General features: G+C 51.1%; 1 protein-coding gene across 3 annotated transcripts in view; it reads left to right on the top strand.

Moving 5' to 3' along the window:
- MCPH1 (microcephalin 1) overlaps positions 1 to 17,631 on the top strand; it is a 227,715-nt gene extending 210,084 nt beyond the window's left edge. For 2 of the 3 annotated variants that reach the window (XM_052661246.1, XM_052661248.1), the window contains 2 exons: positions 6,190 to 6,427; positions 17,347 to 17,631. In XM_052661246.1, the coding sequence (XP_052517206.1) occupies positions 6,190 to 6,427; positions 17,347 to 17,399 (291 nt within the window). In that variant the 3' untranslated portion in view covers positions 17,400 to 17,631. Of the gene's footprint in view, positions 1 to 6,189; positions 6,428 to 13,541; positions 14,142 to 17,346 lie in introns of those variants that run through there. The other variant, XM_052661247.1, reaches the window with a different exon arrangement.
- Positions 17,632 to 18,158: the final 527 nt, after the last annotated feature.

Genomic DNA, 18,158 nt, shown 5'->3' on the forward strand with positions numbered 1-18,158 from the left:
TACTGACTTTTACAGTACATGCTTTAAACTGAGCTCAGGGACTGCGACTTAATTAGCTTTGCTTCCTGGCACCTTGCACATGCCTGGTAGACAGTAAGCGTTCAATAAATGTGGGCGGGAGAAGAAGAATCAAATTAGCTCTGAAGTCACACTCTAAACATGAGAAAGGCCCACACAGGTCCTTTCCACTGGGTTAAAAAAACAGGTTTGAATTACTGCTTTTCTGTATACCAAGATGGATCCTTGATGAAGGCGAAACTCTGTCCCTAGTTCGTGTGTGTGTTGTGTAGAATTTAGAAAAATACGCGCAGACTGTTACCTCTGATAAGTGGCAGGGTCGTGAGAACCGTAGCATCTGGATGCTTGAGATTCTGGAAACAAAAATCCCAACAAAAAGTAACTGAAAAGTTGAGACATCTCTGAGAGCAGACACAGCATCGGGGCGGAGGTAAGAGGGGCCCCTCTTGGCTGGTCCCTGGGCCTCTGGCTCACGCAGTTCACTCGGGTAGAACTCCCGGGCTCTCCCTGCCACATCCTGCCTTCCCGGGTGAGTGAGATCTTCTCCGCCAGGCCATGTCGCTCCTCGCTCAGTGTTCGAGAGCCCCCCGACCTGTGCGGCTGCCAGCTTCTCGGTTCTGAAGCAGCCCGCTCCTTGGGGATTGTCTTGACAGAGCGGCCGGCCTGAATGCCTGCTGCTCCCCATCCCATGCAGCTGAGCTGGTTCTAGAGTTGGAGGGTCATCAGAGGAGCACGAAGGAGTCCTGCTGGGTTCTTTTCCCATTGCCTCTCCCTCCTATCAGTCAGAGAGAGGATCGTTACTGGAGATCTACCGTCGGCTAATGTATCAGGTGGAGCTGGGACCCACCCTCGTGGCCGAGGAAACACTTCCATCACCGAGTTGCTGACACTGGCCTGAACAAGCACGTCACCTGGTGGCAAGCGGGGTACAGGCTGCTGGCTGTGTCCTGGCTCCCCGACCAGCACCTTCTGTTTCAGCTGCCTGCACACAGGAGCCCTCGTGTTGCTGGTGGGTGTCCCCAGTAGCTAGGGCCTGGCCAGGCTTAGTGTCCAGCAGAGGAGCTCTGGCCCTGTGGGCTCACAGGGGACACTTCACAGAGCTGCCTGCGGAGAGTGTATGGTCGCACCCAGCGTCCCTTCCTGTCAGGAGACACAGCTTGCTCCCCCGCAGAGGCTGGCGCCCCGTCAAGGTTGGGCTCTTCCACTAGACGATCCGAGGTGAGGGACACGGTGAGCGTGCGTGGTGTGGACACTCCCCTCGTCGAAATGTGCGGCTGCTTCTGAGACACCCTGGAGCCTCCCGCTGGCCCCACGGCCGCTCCGCTGTGGGGACTTTGCTGGGGACTCGGGTCTGTCCTCAGAGCAACGAGAGCTCTTTGAAGCACTTGGGTTTCTGTTTCCCAAAGCACAGTGAGAAGGCTGGAGCTGGGAGAGGAGCCCCGCCTTGGACGCCTGTCTGACGGGGGCGGGGGCCCTGCTAGGGCTGTTCTCACCCCATCACGGAGGGAGCCAGCCCCTGCACGTCAGGCCGTCCGCATACTGCCCCAGACAGGGAGCTGGCCCGGGGTGGTGTCAGCCTGGGGCTCACGCAGGAGGGGAAGGAGGAGCGGGGATGGTATGTTTGTGCTTGGGGCGGGGGGAGGACCTTTACTGGTGTTGGACAGGGCTCTGCTTTTGGACCCTTTCAAGCTGTTTCCCTCCACTTCTCTGTCTCTGTCTCAGAGGCCTGCAGCTGGGCCAAGGCTCCTCCACACCTGACGTTCCTAGCCTCTCTGGAGTAGGTGAGGGCTCGGTCCAAGGGAGCCCTCTGCCTGGGACAGCCGTGGTGGCAGACTCCAGGCCTGAGCTGCTAGCGAGGGTCGGCTAGGGATCTCGGCACCACTGGACGTGGAGGACACGCTGGGGACTGACCCTGGGTGGCAGAGACCTTTGACCTCACAGAGAGAGTGTGTGCTCAGTCCCTTCAGTCGTGTCTGACTCTCTGTGACCCTGCGGACTGCGGCCTGCCAGGCCCCTCTGGCATGGGGCTCCCCGGGTGGGAATTCTTCCCAGCCCAGAGATGGAGGCCGAGTCTCCTGTGCTGAGTCACCTGGGAAACCCCCCACAGACACACACACAGACACACACACACAGATACACACACACAGACAGGTTGTCTCTCATCATCATTTGAGCGAGTTTCTGCCTAAAGCTGGGCTTCCCTGGTGGCTCAGGCAGTGGAGAGTCTGCCTGCAACGCAGAAGACGCGGTTCCGATTCCTGCGTCGGGGAGGATCCCCTGGAGAGGGAATGGGAGCCCGCTCCAGTGTCCTTGCCTAGAGAGTCCCGTGGATGGAGGAGCCTGGAGGGCTGCAGTCCATGGGGTCGCAGGAGTTGGACACGACTGAGCGACTGCACCACCACCACCACTGCCTAAAGATGGTTTAGCTTAGTTATGTCAGCTCTTATGCTGTCGTTAATAATCTGATGACCCATATAATAACTGTTACAGTCTGTGATCGTTGTGTGAGTCTCACGCTCTCTTTTGATGTCCTTGAGTGTCTGAATCAGAATGATTGGTTCTCAAGTCTTACTGTCAAGGATCCCAGAAAAGAGAAGCAATTCAGATTGCTCTTTGAAATGTTTTTCCTTTACAGTGTTTACTCACGTCTTCTGGTGTTAGGTCCTGAAACCTAGCTACAGAAATATAAGGAAGTACTCCAATGTGGCTATAAATGCAAAAATCACTTGTTAGGTGTTGGTGCAGAAGAGAAACTGGAAGTTCAAGCTGACACTCGGCATTCACTCGGTATGTTAATGTTATCTGATCAGTCATAAAATCTAGGGAAGGGGAGGACTATGCATCAGTTACATTTGGAAATCTTAATATAGCTGCGCCCAGCGTTCTCAGCAGATGGTGGGAGCTTCCCATGTCAGCCTGCCCCTCGCAGCATGATTTACGGAGCTGAAATACGGAAGAATGGTGGTTGGGATGGGGACTCGATTAGAAGACGGAACAGCCTCTGGCTCTTGTCTTTTCCCAGCTCTGCCTCAGATTTATGCTATTTTGTAAAGTGGATGTACTAACTTGTTTGGTAGATATTTTTTCATACCTCTGCCACTGAAGTTCTGACGCATTTATGGAAGTAGTTTGTGCTTTAAAAATGTAAAGAATAGTAAAGTTCATGAATGAAAGACCTGCCTTCCACCACCAGTCCTATCCCAAAGTCATTACCATTGGGCCTAACCCTGCCAGACTGCTTGCTTTGCATGGGAACCTCGTTCCAATTAACCAGTTAATACTATGGGTGGATACTCAAAAGGTATTTAAAGTTATATACTGTTACTGTGCTACGATCATTTTTTTAAAATTGGAATATAATTACTTTACAACGTTGTGTTAGTTTCTGCTGTACAATGGGCCGAATCAGCTACAGGTATGCGTATTTCCCCTGGCTCTTGAACCTCCCTCCCACCCTGCCCCTATCCCACCCTCTAGGTCATCACAGAGCACCAGTCAGAAGACATTTGTTTTCCAAAGAGGATGTATAATACCCTCATCATATGGAAGCAACATATGTGTCCACAGACAGGCGGCTAAAGATGTGGGATATGTGTACGCACAATGGAATATCACTCAGTCACGAGAAATAAAATCTTGCCATTTGCAATATCATAGATAGACCTAAGGGGTATTATGCTAAGTGAAATAAGTCACACAGAGAAAGAGAAATGTCACGTGGTGTCACTTATGTAGAAACTAAGACGGCAAACGAACAAACAAATCAAAACAGTGACAGAGGCACAGACACAGACGCAGACCTGTGGCCGCTGAAGGGGGAGCCGTGGTGGGCGGGGATTGGAAGGGGGAGCTGGGGTGGGGGATGGGCGGGGATCAGATGGGGTGAGCTGGGGATGGGGTGAGCTGGGGATGGGGGATGGGAGGGGAACGGATGGGGGGAGCTGGGGGTGGGGGGATGGGGTGAGCTGGGGTGGGGGATGGGCGGGGAATGGATGGGGTGAGCTGGGGTGGGGGGATGGGAGGGGAACGCATGGGGTGAGCTGGGGGGTGGGGGGGGATGAAGAGGTACAAGCTTCCAGCTGCAAAATAAGTGAATCATGAGTATGAAATGTACAATGTGGGGAAAATGGTCAAAAACTATGTACTCTGTCTTTATATGATAACAGATGATGATAATGAGGCCTATCATGGTAATCATTTTGTAATATAAGAAAATATCAAATCACTATGCATACCTGGTTCTAATATAACTTCAATTATACTTCAGTTAAAGTTCAGAATACCTCTTAAAAAATTTTTTTTGGAGTGGGGACGTTAAACTGAGGATATGGAGAGAAACAAAAGTTAGGAGGTTTCCCCCCGACATTAAAAGGACAGAGGAGGACAGGGCCTGGTTTGGTCAGGCTACTGACTTAGAGGCCCTCGTTGCCCAGGTCCACGCCGTTCCGTCTTCCCACTTGGCTGTTCTCAGCCTCGGGAATCCGGGGTGTACTGTGTCAACAGGCCGAAGTTGCTCTTATAGTGAGTGAGGAAAAGCTGCCCCCAGCAGACCTGCCCTCAGGCCCCACTGGCCAGACTCCAGCCTAGCTTCACGCAGGCCTTTGTAAGGAGAGTCCCCGCAGTGGGCTCGGCCCAAGCCTGAGTCTTCCCCCCGCCCACGGCAGGGAAGGGGCGCCCTGCAGAGGTCAGCACTCAGAAAATGACCATGCCTCCCTGCTCAGGAGGAAAGGACAGAGTGGATTCGGGCAACAGAAAGCCGGGAAGGGTGCCCTGACTTTGTTCCTTTGCTGTGTCGGTCCTCACCTCCTACAGCCAGCTTGGACGACATGTGACCGCATCTGACTTGAGGGAGGTTCTCGATCCCCAGCTGCAGGGCTGCGTGGCCCCGTGACTCACTGCGTTTATGGGTCTTCGGCTTTCTCCTGCAGCTCAGCTCACAGTTAACCAAAGCAAATCTCTTCCACATCAGTATCTTCATGTGCAAAATTAAAGGAGCACCCCACTTGCTTCCCAGGGATGTTGGGAGTAACTGACGGCATGAACGAAGGTACCACACTGGTAGAATTGTCATTTGCCCTGTTAATTCCTGAGTCAAAGGGAAGATATATATCAGAGCTTATGGGAAAATTCAAGGTTGGTGTAAGAAAAGAGAGTGTACAGCCGGATTTAAATCTATCGCATTCGTTTCACTGACGGTGGAACCTTTTCCCTTTTTTTGGAGTAGGCTCTTCTTTTCCTGAAAACGAAAGCAGCGTGCAAGCCTAGTGCAGGAACAGCTCTTCCTGGGGTTTAGCCGGAGCGGCAGCCTGAGGAGGGCATCCTCTGCTGCCTTGCTGCCTGGGGTCACGCTGGCCACCCCCCGCCGCCCGCCCCCCGTCCTCTGGGCCCTGGGTACCCCCTCCCCTGAGGCGCACCTCCCTCTCCTCCCACAGACCTCCCGTCAAAACCTGCAGTTGCCCTGAGCCACAGACCTGTCCTCAGGGAAATTCACAGGTTGAAGTCTCCAACCCTGACCACCTCCCCGGGGCTATCTGCGTGTAGAGGAGTCCTTCTTTAATCAGAACACAGGCGCCTCCCCACCGCCCCCAGGCCAGCCACCAACCCTGACCCATCAGGGCAGGCCGCACCGTCCATTCTGAACCCTGCAGGGTCTCCAGGCCGGTCCCCACCCACCAGCATGCAGCCCTCAGGCCCCGCCTGGCCCGCGGACACTCGGCCAGGACTCCCTTTGCGTTCTCCTGCTGATGGGCGGGGGTGAATGGAGCAGCTCAGCGCTGATGCCGCCCACTGTGGGCGCTCTGAGCTGGGTGGAGGGTGCGGTCCCGTGCAGCGGGCACTCCAGGCGAGCCTCCTGCCTCCACGGCCCTCCCGTCACTCAGGACCCAGAGGCCGTCCACCTGGCTGAACCGAACAGTTGATTGCTTTCCAATAATTTGGTTTAGAATCTGTAATAAATCAAAGGCCTAAACTTTTTCTTTTTTTGCTTGTAAATTTGCTTGGTAAATTTGCTGCTGCAGAAAATGTCATCTACTTGTAAATGTTGTCATCACCCCTGGATCCTCAGAACCCGTGGAGGACAGACAACCCAACCTCAGCCTTTCTTATTTCAGTCAGCCTGTTCTCGACAGTGAAGAGGTCTAGAGTAACCCCCGCCCCCGTCTTTCCCCACAGCTCTGCCGCCAGGAACGCCTGTCTTGCGCTGGGCAGTACCGCGGAACCCTGTTTGCCGACCAGCCGATCATGTTCATCTCCCCGGCCAGCAACCCCCCCAGAGCCAAGCTGCGGGAGCTGGTCGTGCTGTGCGGGGGTCGGGTCACACAGGTCCCTCGCCAGGCCAGCATCTTCATCGGACCCTCCCCGGGAAGGAAGAAGGAGACGGTCAAGTACCTGTCGGAAACATGGATCCTAGGTAAGCATCCGCACGCGGGTTCTTGGAGGGAGGGGGCGGCACCTTATGAAGTCAGAGCCTCTGTCCTGCGGTCCTGGGGTGACGGCTGGGGAGAGCATCAGGCCTGGTGCACTTCTCACATCATCTGCATTAAGAGGCCTGTAGTTAAAGAAATCGTGTGATTACCAGCTGTCACAAGACCACCTGTCTGTCCAGGTGAGCTCACGGGGACAAAGGAAGTCCTCTTAGACTTTTGCCGCCTGCCCTCCCGGCTTGCGTGCAAGGCCCGGCTGGCCCGCCCCACCCCCTGCAGCTCCGCCGGAGGCCCACTGCCCCTGCCGGCCGCCCCACTTCGGGTACTCGCCTGTCATGCTCACAGTGCTGTGTTTTACAGCAAAGCAACCTTCGGCTTTTATTTCCAAAAGCTGGTGTGTGGCGTGAATGTGATGCATGTATCGGCGTCAGTGTTGCTGTGCTGTGCAAAGGCCCCCCGGGGATTCTGCGGGGGAGGGGGGATCCCAGGTGAGGCTGGAGGCCGACCCTGGTAGGGGGAGCGCCGTCTATCCCCAGCTTTGGGGGCCCCGGGACACCGGGAGGAAGGGGCGCAGGGCAGCGGAGCCGGCAGCGTGTGATGCAGTGGAGCCAAGCGGGGGGGTGGGGGGGGTCAGGTCCACTGAGGTTCAGCTCCACGTCTTCCTCCACTGCATTTCGACGGCCGCGTGTCGGCCCGACTGCCGTAACTGGACCACAGGCCCGGGGCTGAGATGGCAGGAAGATGTCCTCTCCCCTGCTTGCGGGGGGCCGTCTTTCCCTGTGTCCTGGAGGCTGGACGTCTGATCAGCGTCCGCGAGGCTGGTTTCTCTCCCCTGCTTGGGGGGGGCTGTCTTTCCCTGTGTCCTGGAGGCTGGACATCGGATCAGTGTCCGCGAGGCTGGTTTCTCTCCCCTGCTTGTGGGGGGCCATCTTTCCCTGTGTCCTGGAGGCTGGACGTTGGGTCAGCATCTGCAAGGCTGGTTTCTCTCCCCTGCTTGGGGGGGCCGTCTTTCCCTGTGTCCTGGAGGCTGGACGTCTGATCAGCGTCCGCAAGGCTGGTTTCTCTCCCCTGCTTGGGGGGGCCGTCTTTGCCCTGTGTCTTCACGTGGCTCTCCCTCGTGTCCCCATCTCTTCTTCTTCTGAGGACGCCAGTAACTGGATCAGGGCCCATTCTCATGACCTCATTTTAATTTAGTGACCTCTTCAAAGGCCCTTTTTCAAAACACAGTCCCATTCCAAGGTCCTGGAGGTTCGGTCTTCGACCTGTGGGCTTTGTGGAGGTTCAACCCCTGACACTGGATTACCCATTTCAGCACTTTTGGCCAAGCTGCTCATGTGGCTTCTTAGATGTCTCCCTCTCCCTCTCCGCCTGTGTTTCTTTCTCAGCCTTCCTCCTGTTCACTTTTCTTGTCTCTAAACCCCAAACTCCTGGCTTCTCTCACCCCATCCTAGATGTTACCCTTCAACACCAGGATTGCCTTGGGGCCACAGACCAGTACCCCCGTCGGTCAGCTCAGCGGCGGCATTAGATTAGAAATAAAGTGCACAATAAATGTAATGTGCTTGAACCATCCCAAAACCAGCACCCCCCCCCCCCACCAGTCTGTGGAAAAATGGTCTTCCGTGAAACTGGTCCCCGGTGCCAGGTCAGGGACTGCTGGTTTAAGATTGGCAGAGGCCGTGTTTGTTCCGGTGGCACTCATTTATAATAACCACGCTCGTGAAGATCTTGTAAATGGCCAGTGGTCCTCCTTTGATATAGGATCTTTCACTTTCTGGTGCACAGTCATTTGTCAACTGCCTGGAAACTAACTTCAAAACACCTATGGTTGTAGCTACAGTCCAGAAGCCAACAGAGGCTGTTTACTCTTTTCCACATGCCAAAAATACAACCTTCAAAACATCCTATGTTCTCCAACAGAGGTTTTTGTTTTGTTTTGTTTTGTTTTTTTAAGAAAACTGCGTGTATCAAAATGATACCAACTGGAGACCAGAACTGTGCTTTGGAAAGAGTCTCCCTCAGCTGACAGGACTGCGCACATGGCTGATATCAACAGTCCCACGGACAGCTAATCTTTCCAAAGCCTGCGGTCGTGCAGGGGGCCAGAGGCTGGTCTGCACTCTTACTGTTTCCAGGTTCGGGAACTCGGCCGGCCCCCTCCTAGCGCTGGTGTGTTTCTGTGCACACATTGTGTGCATGTCAGCTGCCGGCCTGGCTCCCCCAGGGGTCTGGCCACGTGGCCCCCCTGCTGGTGGGTCCTCAGGAGGCAGATGCCTACCTACTCGAGGCCCGGATTGTCATGTCCACCGGCCCTTTGGCATTCTTTGAGTCTCAGAGCTGAAGCTGCGGGCCCGCCTTTCTGTTTCTTTCCTCTCCCGTAACTCATGTCCTGTTTCTGACTTGTCACTGCTCACACCATCTGCGAGTGCCCTTGGCAACATCCGGGTATTGTGTGTCCTGGAATCCTTGGCTCTCCGCATGCTGAAATCCTCACCCATAACATCAGTCCCCTGCCAGTGCGCGCTGGGTCCTCTGGCTGTCTCCCCAGCCTCATCGTATGAGTGTTAGACACTTGAAAAATGTGTGTTCTGTTAGTGTGTATGCATCTCCCTCTGAATGGAGCTCCAGCTTTGTGCCGGTGAAGGAGATTTCATTTTTACGTCTCTCCACGTGTGCACAGACCTACAGGACACACAGTCTAGATCGTCGACGACCTTTTCCGTGTGTGTTAGTCGCTCAGTCGTGTCCGACCCTTTGTGAACCCATGGACTGTACCCACCGGACTCCTCTGTCCATGGGATTCCCCAGGCGAGAATACGTGAGTGGGTTGTCATTTGCTCCTCCAGGGCATCTTCCAGACCCAGAGATCGAACCCAGGTCTGCTGCCTTGTAGGCTGATTCCTTGTTCTCTGACCAGGTAACACGTCACCTGGTTCTCTCTGGACCTAGTGCAGTCACTTCTGTACCTGACAGGGTGATGAACAGGGTGATCAGAGGAGACAGCGCAGGCGTGCAGACTCACCAACACAGGGAAGAGTCATTCCCGCTCCTTCAGCAGAGAAGCGTCTTCTCTCTTGAAGACTGTTCTCCTTCCCATTAGCTTTCATCATAAACATTTCCAGAGAATACTTTATTCTCAAAATGTTGTGAAATTAAAATTAAAACCACGTTAAAGCACCAACTTAAATGTCATTTTGTGATAAATTATGAAAAGCAGGACTCAAATTTTACCAACTAAATTTGTTCCAACTAGAATATCAGATGATGTGTGAGCTAGAATCCGTGAGACTTATTTTATTCAAACTGCTTTTAAAATCTTTAAAGCAGCTTTTTAGATTTGTAATTTGCCTTCCAAACCAAAGATTCTAAGGTTTTTTTTTTAAGTACCTTGCATTTATTCCTATATTCTATGGGGTCTTTGTTTTTGCAGGCCTAATAGAGTCAAAGGCTTTCCTAGTGACTCAGATGGTAAAGAATCCGCCTGCCAATGCAGGAGACACGGGTTTGATCCCCAGGTCAGCAAGATCCTCTGGAGAAGGAAATGGCAACCCACTCCAGTATTCTTACCTGGGAAATCCCACAGACAGAGGAGCCTGGCAGGCTACAGTCCATGGGGTCGCAAGGTACTGGACAAGACAGGACAACTAAACAGCACCGAGGAATAGAGTCGCACTGGCTGGACGAGTAGGAGGAAGGGGGGCCATTGGCATCACCCTCTCGGTGGAGGGAAAGTGGACACTTTCACCATGACCTCACGTCCGAGCACTGTGAGCCATCAGATAGGCCTTTTATCCCTTCATTGTATCTTAGAAACAATGACCCAATGCATTTTAGTGTTTTCTTAAAAAAAAAAAACTGTCACACCATCCTCCCACCACCTGGTGTTGCTGGCCTAGAACAGCGTGAACGTAAGCCATCTCTACTTCGGGCTCCACACGTGAAACCTAAGCCATGATCAATCACCTGCTCTGAGCAGAAGCTCACATCGGCCGAGCTGCCTTCTGCCGAGGCCACCGGACCGGTCCCGACTGTGTTCCCGAGCCATTCCCCAGGGTCCGCTTTCCCTGAAACAGCAGCACACTTGGGCCAAGATTCTTGATGAATCATTCAACCAGAGGGGGAGTGGGGATTTCTGAGAGAGAGCACATTTGTGGAGCTTGAATATGTATGGAAATAAACAGGAAAACAAAACTCAGATTCCTGGCACCAGGAGGCAGAAAGTTACCTTCACCTGATCTTGGTGCGACCGATTACCTTCTGAAGCACTTCCCAGGAGTTAGGCTCCCTGCACCCCACAGAGCACCGTTCCCATCTTACGGGTCAAGGAACAACAGGTCTGGGGTTCCCTGCTGGCGTGGGGGCTGGCAGGGGGCACGGGGCATCCATCGAGGGTCAGTGGCCTGAGCTGTGACCATTTTTCCCTCTTTTTATCCCCTCCGGTCTTATCAGGTTGAGCTTGGCCTTTCTCATAAGACATTTCCAATCTCAGGCGCCCTTTCCAGCCTGGGCTACGTTCAAGTGATAAAACATACATTTTATGCTGTTGTGGGAACATGATGTAATAATCTCAACAGCCTTGCCAAAAAAAAAAGTCTCGCCTCGGCATGATTTCCTCATAACTTATAAAACAGCATTTGATTTGAGTGTCTCCCCATGTCAGTGTTTTCAGGAAAAAGGTCCCTGATAGTGTACGGGCCGTGTGCGTGCTGGCAGGCTCCCTGCTGCCTGGAGGAGGGAGCAGAGAGCAGCCCAGAGCTGCACGCTCTGCACGGGGCGTTTGCTACAGCCCTGGACTGACGGTTTGCTGGTCACGTCGAGTCTGTCGGGTCCTCGGAGCGTCTCAGGCCACGTCTCCACTATACAGGTTAAGAACCAGACGTGGAGAGGTGATGTAGACAAACAGCAGAATACTCTTCTGCTGTAAAGAGGAAGGCTATTCTGAAACCTGCACCAGCACGAGTGGGCTGGAAGACACCGCGTTCAGGTGGAATAGGCCAGTCCCGAAAGACAGGCGCCACGTGATTCCAGCCTTAGGAGTCACCTGAGCATAAGCAAGCTCATAGGGACAGAAATACAGAGGTTAACTCAGCCTGGAAGGGGAGGGGAGAGGAATGGGGAGTTGCTGTTTAATGAACACAAAGATGACGTTTGGAATTGTAAGAAACTCCTGGACAGGGGCGCTGGTCGTGGTGGCACAGTGATGTGAGTGTGCTTATTGCCGCTGAGCCGTGTACTCAGAACAGTTTAAATAGCAACTTTCAGCTCATGTCTGTCTCACCACAAAAAAACCACCACCTCCCCTTAGATAATTTTAACAAAAGTTTTACCAAACATCTCAAATCACTGCAGGACAAAAAGAAAAGAGAACCTATTTCATCTCATTTTACACGGCTAGCCCAAACTCATTTGTGAAGATGGATGTAAAAATCCAAAATAAAATATTGGCAAATTAAATTTAGCAGTATGTTAAGAAACATATAATCAGGTAAGGTTTAACTGAATAATGTAGAAACAAATATCATTGAATCTTTTCTTCTAGTCCATTGATTGTTCTCAGCAGATGTTGAAAGCATTAGAGAAAATCCAGTACCCACTCATGATTAAAAACAATAACAACAACAATTAGGAATAAGAGAACTTTCCTAAACGATGAGGAGTATAAAAAAACTTACAACATATTTGCCTATGATATAGTATATACATAGAAAAATCGAAGCGAGTCAAGAAATGGTTATAATCAATTCAGCAAGATTCTTAAGATACACTTACTAAAATCATCAGCATTTCCATGCCCAGGAATAAATATAAAATGTATAGAAAAAATAGTGACCTCAAGGCTAGCCCTGTGATATCTTTTCACTCACATATCTTGGGTGGAAAGGAAAAGTTGTCATGCTAGGAATAAACTAGCCAGTCTTATCTAAGACAGCACAAATTCTTACTGTACCCTTGGTTAAGTATCAGATAAGTGAACACCTCTACCCCAATATCAGAGCAGAAAAAAAGATTGAGACCTGCTAGGTTAGACTGTCTCCTCCAGACACTCTGCACGGCATCAGGTCATTCATTCCCCCAGTTTGTGTTTGTTGAGCATCTTCCGTGTGCCAAGCATGTTCTTGGCACTCCTGGAATAGCAGGTGGCAAGGCAGATACAGCCCTTGCTCTTTGGGGGCTTACCCTCTAAAGACGACAGGAGAACATTTTCTAAAATCCTGGTGGTGATAAATACTGTGAAGAAAACAGGTTGGAATGTGGAGAGAGACTGTGAGCTGGGCTCCTCGCCGAGGCCGGATGGGCTTGTGTGGCGCTAAGGGAACAGTTAGGGTCAAGGTGAGAGGTGGGCAGAGGCCGTGGATCCAGGGGATGACGGGGAGGAGGCGGCGGAGCCTGAGCCCACAGGCCACGTGGACAGCGGTCAGCTGTGTGGTGTTTGTTCTAAGAATGAGCAGAAGTCACCAGAGGACTTTAAGAAAGGGAAATGGGCTCCGAGATGTATTTTTAAAGAGAAGCCAGAGAGGCTTAGGCTCTTACAGAGATTCAGGTGATTGGTGGTGGTGGTTAGGACCAGGGTAATAGTGATGGAGGTGATGGGAAGCTGTCAGATGTTAAATGAAAGTGCTGAGTCCAACTGCACCCTCTGGCAGGTTGGATGCTGTGCCACGTGAGGACAGAGAGGAGGGGAAGGGCAATCCTAGACTTGGACTCCGAGCGCCCGGGAGGACGGTGAGGGCCTGGGACTCAGGATCCATGGAGGAGCAGAGAAGGCCCTGGCTTGTTCAGAAGAGGAGACAGCGTGTGGGCGGGCAGAGACACTTGGTGTGGGTCCAAAGGGAGACGCGGGCCGAGCTCAGCATCAGAAAGGACTTGGCGACCTTCAGCACCTGTCAGGGACCCTCACTCCGCACAGCAGAGAGAAGAAAGTGTCGTGTGAATGTGTTAGTCGGTCAGTTGTGTTGAGCTCTGCAACCCCATGGACTGTAGCCCGCCAGGCTCCTCTGTCCGTGGAATTCTCCAGGCAAGAATACTGCAATGGGTTGCCATTCCCTTCTCCAGGGGATTTTTCCCAACCCAGGGATCAAACCCACGTCTCCTGTGTTGCAGGCAGACTCTTCACCATCTGAACCACCAGGGAAGCCCTGCAGTCACGAGCTGACCCCTTATGTACAGATACCCGGCTGCACAGACCCTGCCATTTCCCAGCCCTAAAATTCGTGGCTCATCTTGTCAAGATAAAGCTCCCGCGAGGGCCCTGAGGGTCCCCGAACTCTACACACAGGACCACACCTGGCTGTTGGCAACCGGAGTCTTAGTTCAAATAAAGTGACTTATCTGCCCCACCCTTAAAAAAAAGAAAAAGCACTGGCAGCATGTTGACTCGACATCCCAAGCACACGACCACACAGAAGCACGGCCAGTGAACTTGAGCGTGTGCACATAACGTGTTCCAAGACCGATCTGCTGAAAACAAGCAAAACCTGGGTTTCTGTCTTTCCAGTTGCAATTTCATGGGAGCCGCTCGTGCGTGATCTGTCCCCTCTCAGCTGGCGGGGCCTGGCACTGCGCTAACACCTGTCTTGTGGTCACGTTTTATGGGGTGTTTGACGATCGTACATCTGACATGACATTTGAATTTGGGGACGTGGCAGTCTGCAGACGCCAAATGAACTTGTACAGAAATCCCTCTCCCCGGGTGTGTTTACAGTTGGGAACGTGGAGCTGGGAGGCGCCCCCTGGACACTCGGCCGCCCCTCAAGTGCTCCCCTGCCCCAACCGTGATCGCTACCATGCACCCCTCATCCCTGCTCAGCGGTCCAGGGGCGAACCCCTTGGGCAGCACCGTCCCAGAGGGTGGAGGGGTTAGCCACAGACTTTCTTGTGGCTTCTGTTTTATCTTAATTTAAAGCTGGATCCTTCTCCAGCCAATATTTTTTTGCCCGCCACAATAGATGGACGGATATGTAGAGTGACACTTGATTTCATGGTCAAGGAAGTCAGACAGCAGAGAAATACATAAAATCCCCAAATCCAACTACCCTTCCCTAAAGCAGCTACACTACAGACAAAGCTGTCTCTTTCAGGTTTAATATATATTTACATAGAAATAAATGTATATAAACACATGCATTGAGGGTTTGTTTTCCATAAACGGAGAATCACACAGTCATGAGCTTTTATCCAACTCTGGGTCTAGAAGGTCCTTCCATTTTCATGCAATTGCTTCATTCTTTTAACCGTCAGAGGTGCTGTGATTAATTTATACACTCCTTACGATTTGATGCTGCTGCTGCTAAGTCGCTTCAGTCGTGTCCAACTTTGTGCAACCCCATAGACGGCAGCCCGCCAGGCTCCCCCGTCCCTGGGATTCTCCAGGCAAGAACACTGGAGTGGGTTGCCATTTCCTTCCCCAGTGCATGAAAGTGAAAAGTGAAAGTGAAGTCGCTCAGTCGTGCCCGACTCTTAGCGACCCCATGGACTGCAGCCTACCAGGCTCCTCCGTCTACGATTTGATATTTGGGGTTATTTCCACTATTTCTGCTATTGTAAATTGTATGTGTGTGTGTTCTAGTTGGAGTGATTCAAATTCAATTTTAAAAGACCATCTTAAGCTCTGATTAGTCTCGCCCAATCCCAGACAGGAGTATTTTTGTAAAATAGATTCAGACGGGGAATTACTGAAACCTGGGGTGTGTGTCCTTTAAATTTTGATGCACACAGCTTCACTGGGTTGCACTCTAACAGTACTTTGATATCCCTGTTTCCCACACCCTCACCAGTTCCAGACTTTACCCATGTTTTCACTATCTGGTGACCTCGTTACTTAAGGCGTATGCTGATTACTGAGTTCCTCGTCAGCACGGAGCAGGGACTCGCAGCTCCTGAACTGCTGTTCTTGTCCCCTGCCTGCTTTTACATCAGGCTGTTTCTCTTTTCCACATTGCTTTACACTGATTGTTTAATATAAACTCTAACCTTTTGTGATAAACATAAAATCCTCTCAACTTGTCTCTCTCTATTTATATGGTGTTTTCTGTGGGTTTTACTTTTTAATTATTATTCTGGATGGAACAAAATACCTCTCTTCCTCCACAGCACGTAAACTGAGGTTTCACTTAGAAAGCTTTCCCTGCCCTGAGCTTTCACCTAGTCTCCTGTCTCTATTAATGCTCTTACAGTCTTTAATGTTTAGAGCGTTAATCTATCTGTATTCATTGTGGGATACAAGGAATCGTCTCATCTCTTTAATAGCTTATCGTTCTTCACTGATGTTTATTTTTTTTGCATGCGGGATCTTAGTTCCCCGAGCAGGGAAGCGTGGAGTCCTAACACTGGGCTGTCAGAGAATTCCCTCCACTGGTTTATAATGCCACCTGGAATCATCTCTTAAACTCCCACATAGGCATGGGTCAGTTTCTAGATTTTGTTCTTATCCACTGATCTGTTTATCTGTTCTGTGTTAATTATATACTGGATTTTTAGATTAGGTAGGAAAGAGCGTCATCCTATTTGCAGTCTTCTCTGGCTTTCAAAAATGACATCCTGTTAGAAATCAATGTAAAAAATGGAATCAATGGGGTTTTTACAGCCTGGAAGAATATGTGGATTATTGTCTAACCAAGTCTAGGGAACCTTTTCTATCTGTGATTCAAAGTCCAGATGCAATAAAAGACTGGTATAATTTGAATATATAAGTAAAAATTTCTATAAGAAAAGTTAAAACACAAGTAACAAACTGAGAGAAAGTGTATGCAATACGTATCATGAATAAAGGGCTAACATTAAAGTATAAGTCATAACAATCCCTAACTGTATTGTGGAGAGAATTAAGTGGTGTATGTGGTATCAGTGATAATTGTTACAGTCCCACTGTACATATTACATTTATATAATGTGTATGAGCTATATAATAAATATTAATGATCCTCCCTTCTGTGATTCAGATCCCAGCTCAGACCACCTGTGAGGAGGTGCATTCATCTTGGAGGGCTCTGATTAAATTCCGGGGCACTGCCTTGAGCTACAACTAAGAGCTGTTTTTTTTCTTCCATTTTGTTTTGTTGTTCTTTTACTCATAAAATAAGCCCATTTTTTCTGCTTTGTATCTCGAAGCCGTCACAGCTTCCCATGTTCTGTTGTCCATCATCCTGACCTCTTCAAGTCCTCAGACACAGTTGTTCACCCGCTGGGTAATGTTGCCGTCAGCAAGTCAGCTTTGTCAGTCAGCGCTGACCACCCAGTGCACGCCTCTCTCATCCCAACAGCAGCAGAAGGGTCGGGGCAGTCAGCTCTCCAGTGCTGAGAGCACAGGGCTGCTGCAGCCGGCTGCAGGCCCACCTGTGCCGGCCCCCTCTCCTGCACCTGGGGCTGGTCCCAGGCCAGGGCGCTTCCTGTGGTTCTCAGAAAACAGTTAGTTATGCTCTGCCCTGTACCAGGGAGTACTTGCCATAGCAAGATGAGAATCTGAGTCTCCTGTGTCATGGACTGTCCACTGGAACGTTCCACCATGAAGGGCATGTCCAAGTGTGCTGCGTCTAAGAAGACGTGGATTCCAAGCATTTGAAATGTTGCTGGTGCAGCTTAGGAGCTGAACTCTTCATGTCACTTTATGTTATCCTGCTTCACTTTAATTAGGCACGTGTGCCATTGTGGACACACGTGTGGACCATGAAGCCCAGGACCACTGAAGATTTTACATACGTTTAGTATATCTGTGATAAGGTTGGAAGAGGAAATGGCCACCCACTCCACGACTCTTGCCTGGAGAAGACCATGGACAGAGGAGCCTGGCGGGCTGCAGTCCGTGGGGTCGCAGAGAGTCGGCCACAGCTGAGTGACTAACGCTACTGTTAAGGTTTTTGTGTTACCGTATGCGGGCCGTTACCAGTGCTAACTGCTTCTCTCCCTCTAGATTCGATCAGTCAGCACAAGATCTGTGCCTCTGAGAACCACCTGCTGCCGTGATGAAGACGCCTTTCAGCCCACAGCAGCTGCAAACAGCCCACCACTCGTCCTCAGCCACAGAAAGGATGCCTTCGTACGTCATCACGTCTGTGCGTGTGTGCGGTGTATGAAGAAGCGCCTTCATGTGGCTTTCTGACGTCTGACTGTGTGTCTCAGAGAAGTACTGACCCTCCCCTGTTGGGCCTTTTCTATATAAACCCAGTCTGTGTGTCCCAGAGATGATGATAATGAAGTCCCAGAATTTGTCATTGAAGCACTGTACTGTTAAATAAAGGTGGAAATTAAATTGTGTTTATTAATGAGAACAAAGAACCCCTGAGTTTCTTGGTTATCATCTGCTAGGTATGAAGGATGCTGGTCTGTTATCACAGTTACACCTTAGGTCCCTGAGATTCCTTTCAAAACAATTGAGGACAGGTGTCAGGAGCTGTAATTAATGATTATTAGCACCCTGGAAGTAGCCGTGGCTTCTGCGAGCTTAGTTTCTGGCGAGGAGAGCACCACCCGCCACAGACCAGGGTCCCCACTGGCCTCTAGGATGCCCACCGTCCCCTGGAGGAGATGGGGATTCGGGATGAATCCTACACACGCGGCTGCTCAGCTTCTCCCAGAGAGAAACGCTCAACAGAGCAAGGCTGCAGGTGCTGCTACAATGCCCTCATGATTCTGTTCCCTCGTGTTACTCATCTCAGCTGCGATTTCTACCTCAAATAAATATCGTGTGCATGCATGCTAAGTCGCTCTGAGTGACCCTATGGA

Source organism: Budorcas taxicolor, chromosome 24 (assembly GCF_023091745.1).
Source record: "Budorcas taxicolor isolate Tak-1 chromosome 24, Takin1.1, whole genome shotgun sequence".
NCBI classification, from domain to species: domain Eukaryota; kingdom Metazoa; phylum Chordata; class Mammalia; order Artiodactyla; family Bovidae; genus Budorcas; species Budorcas taxicolor.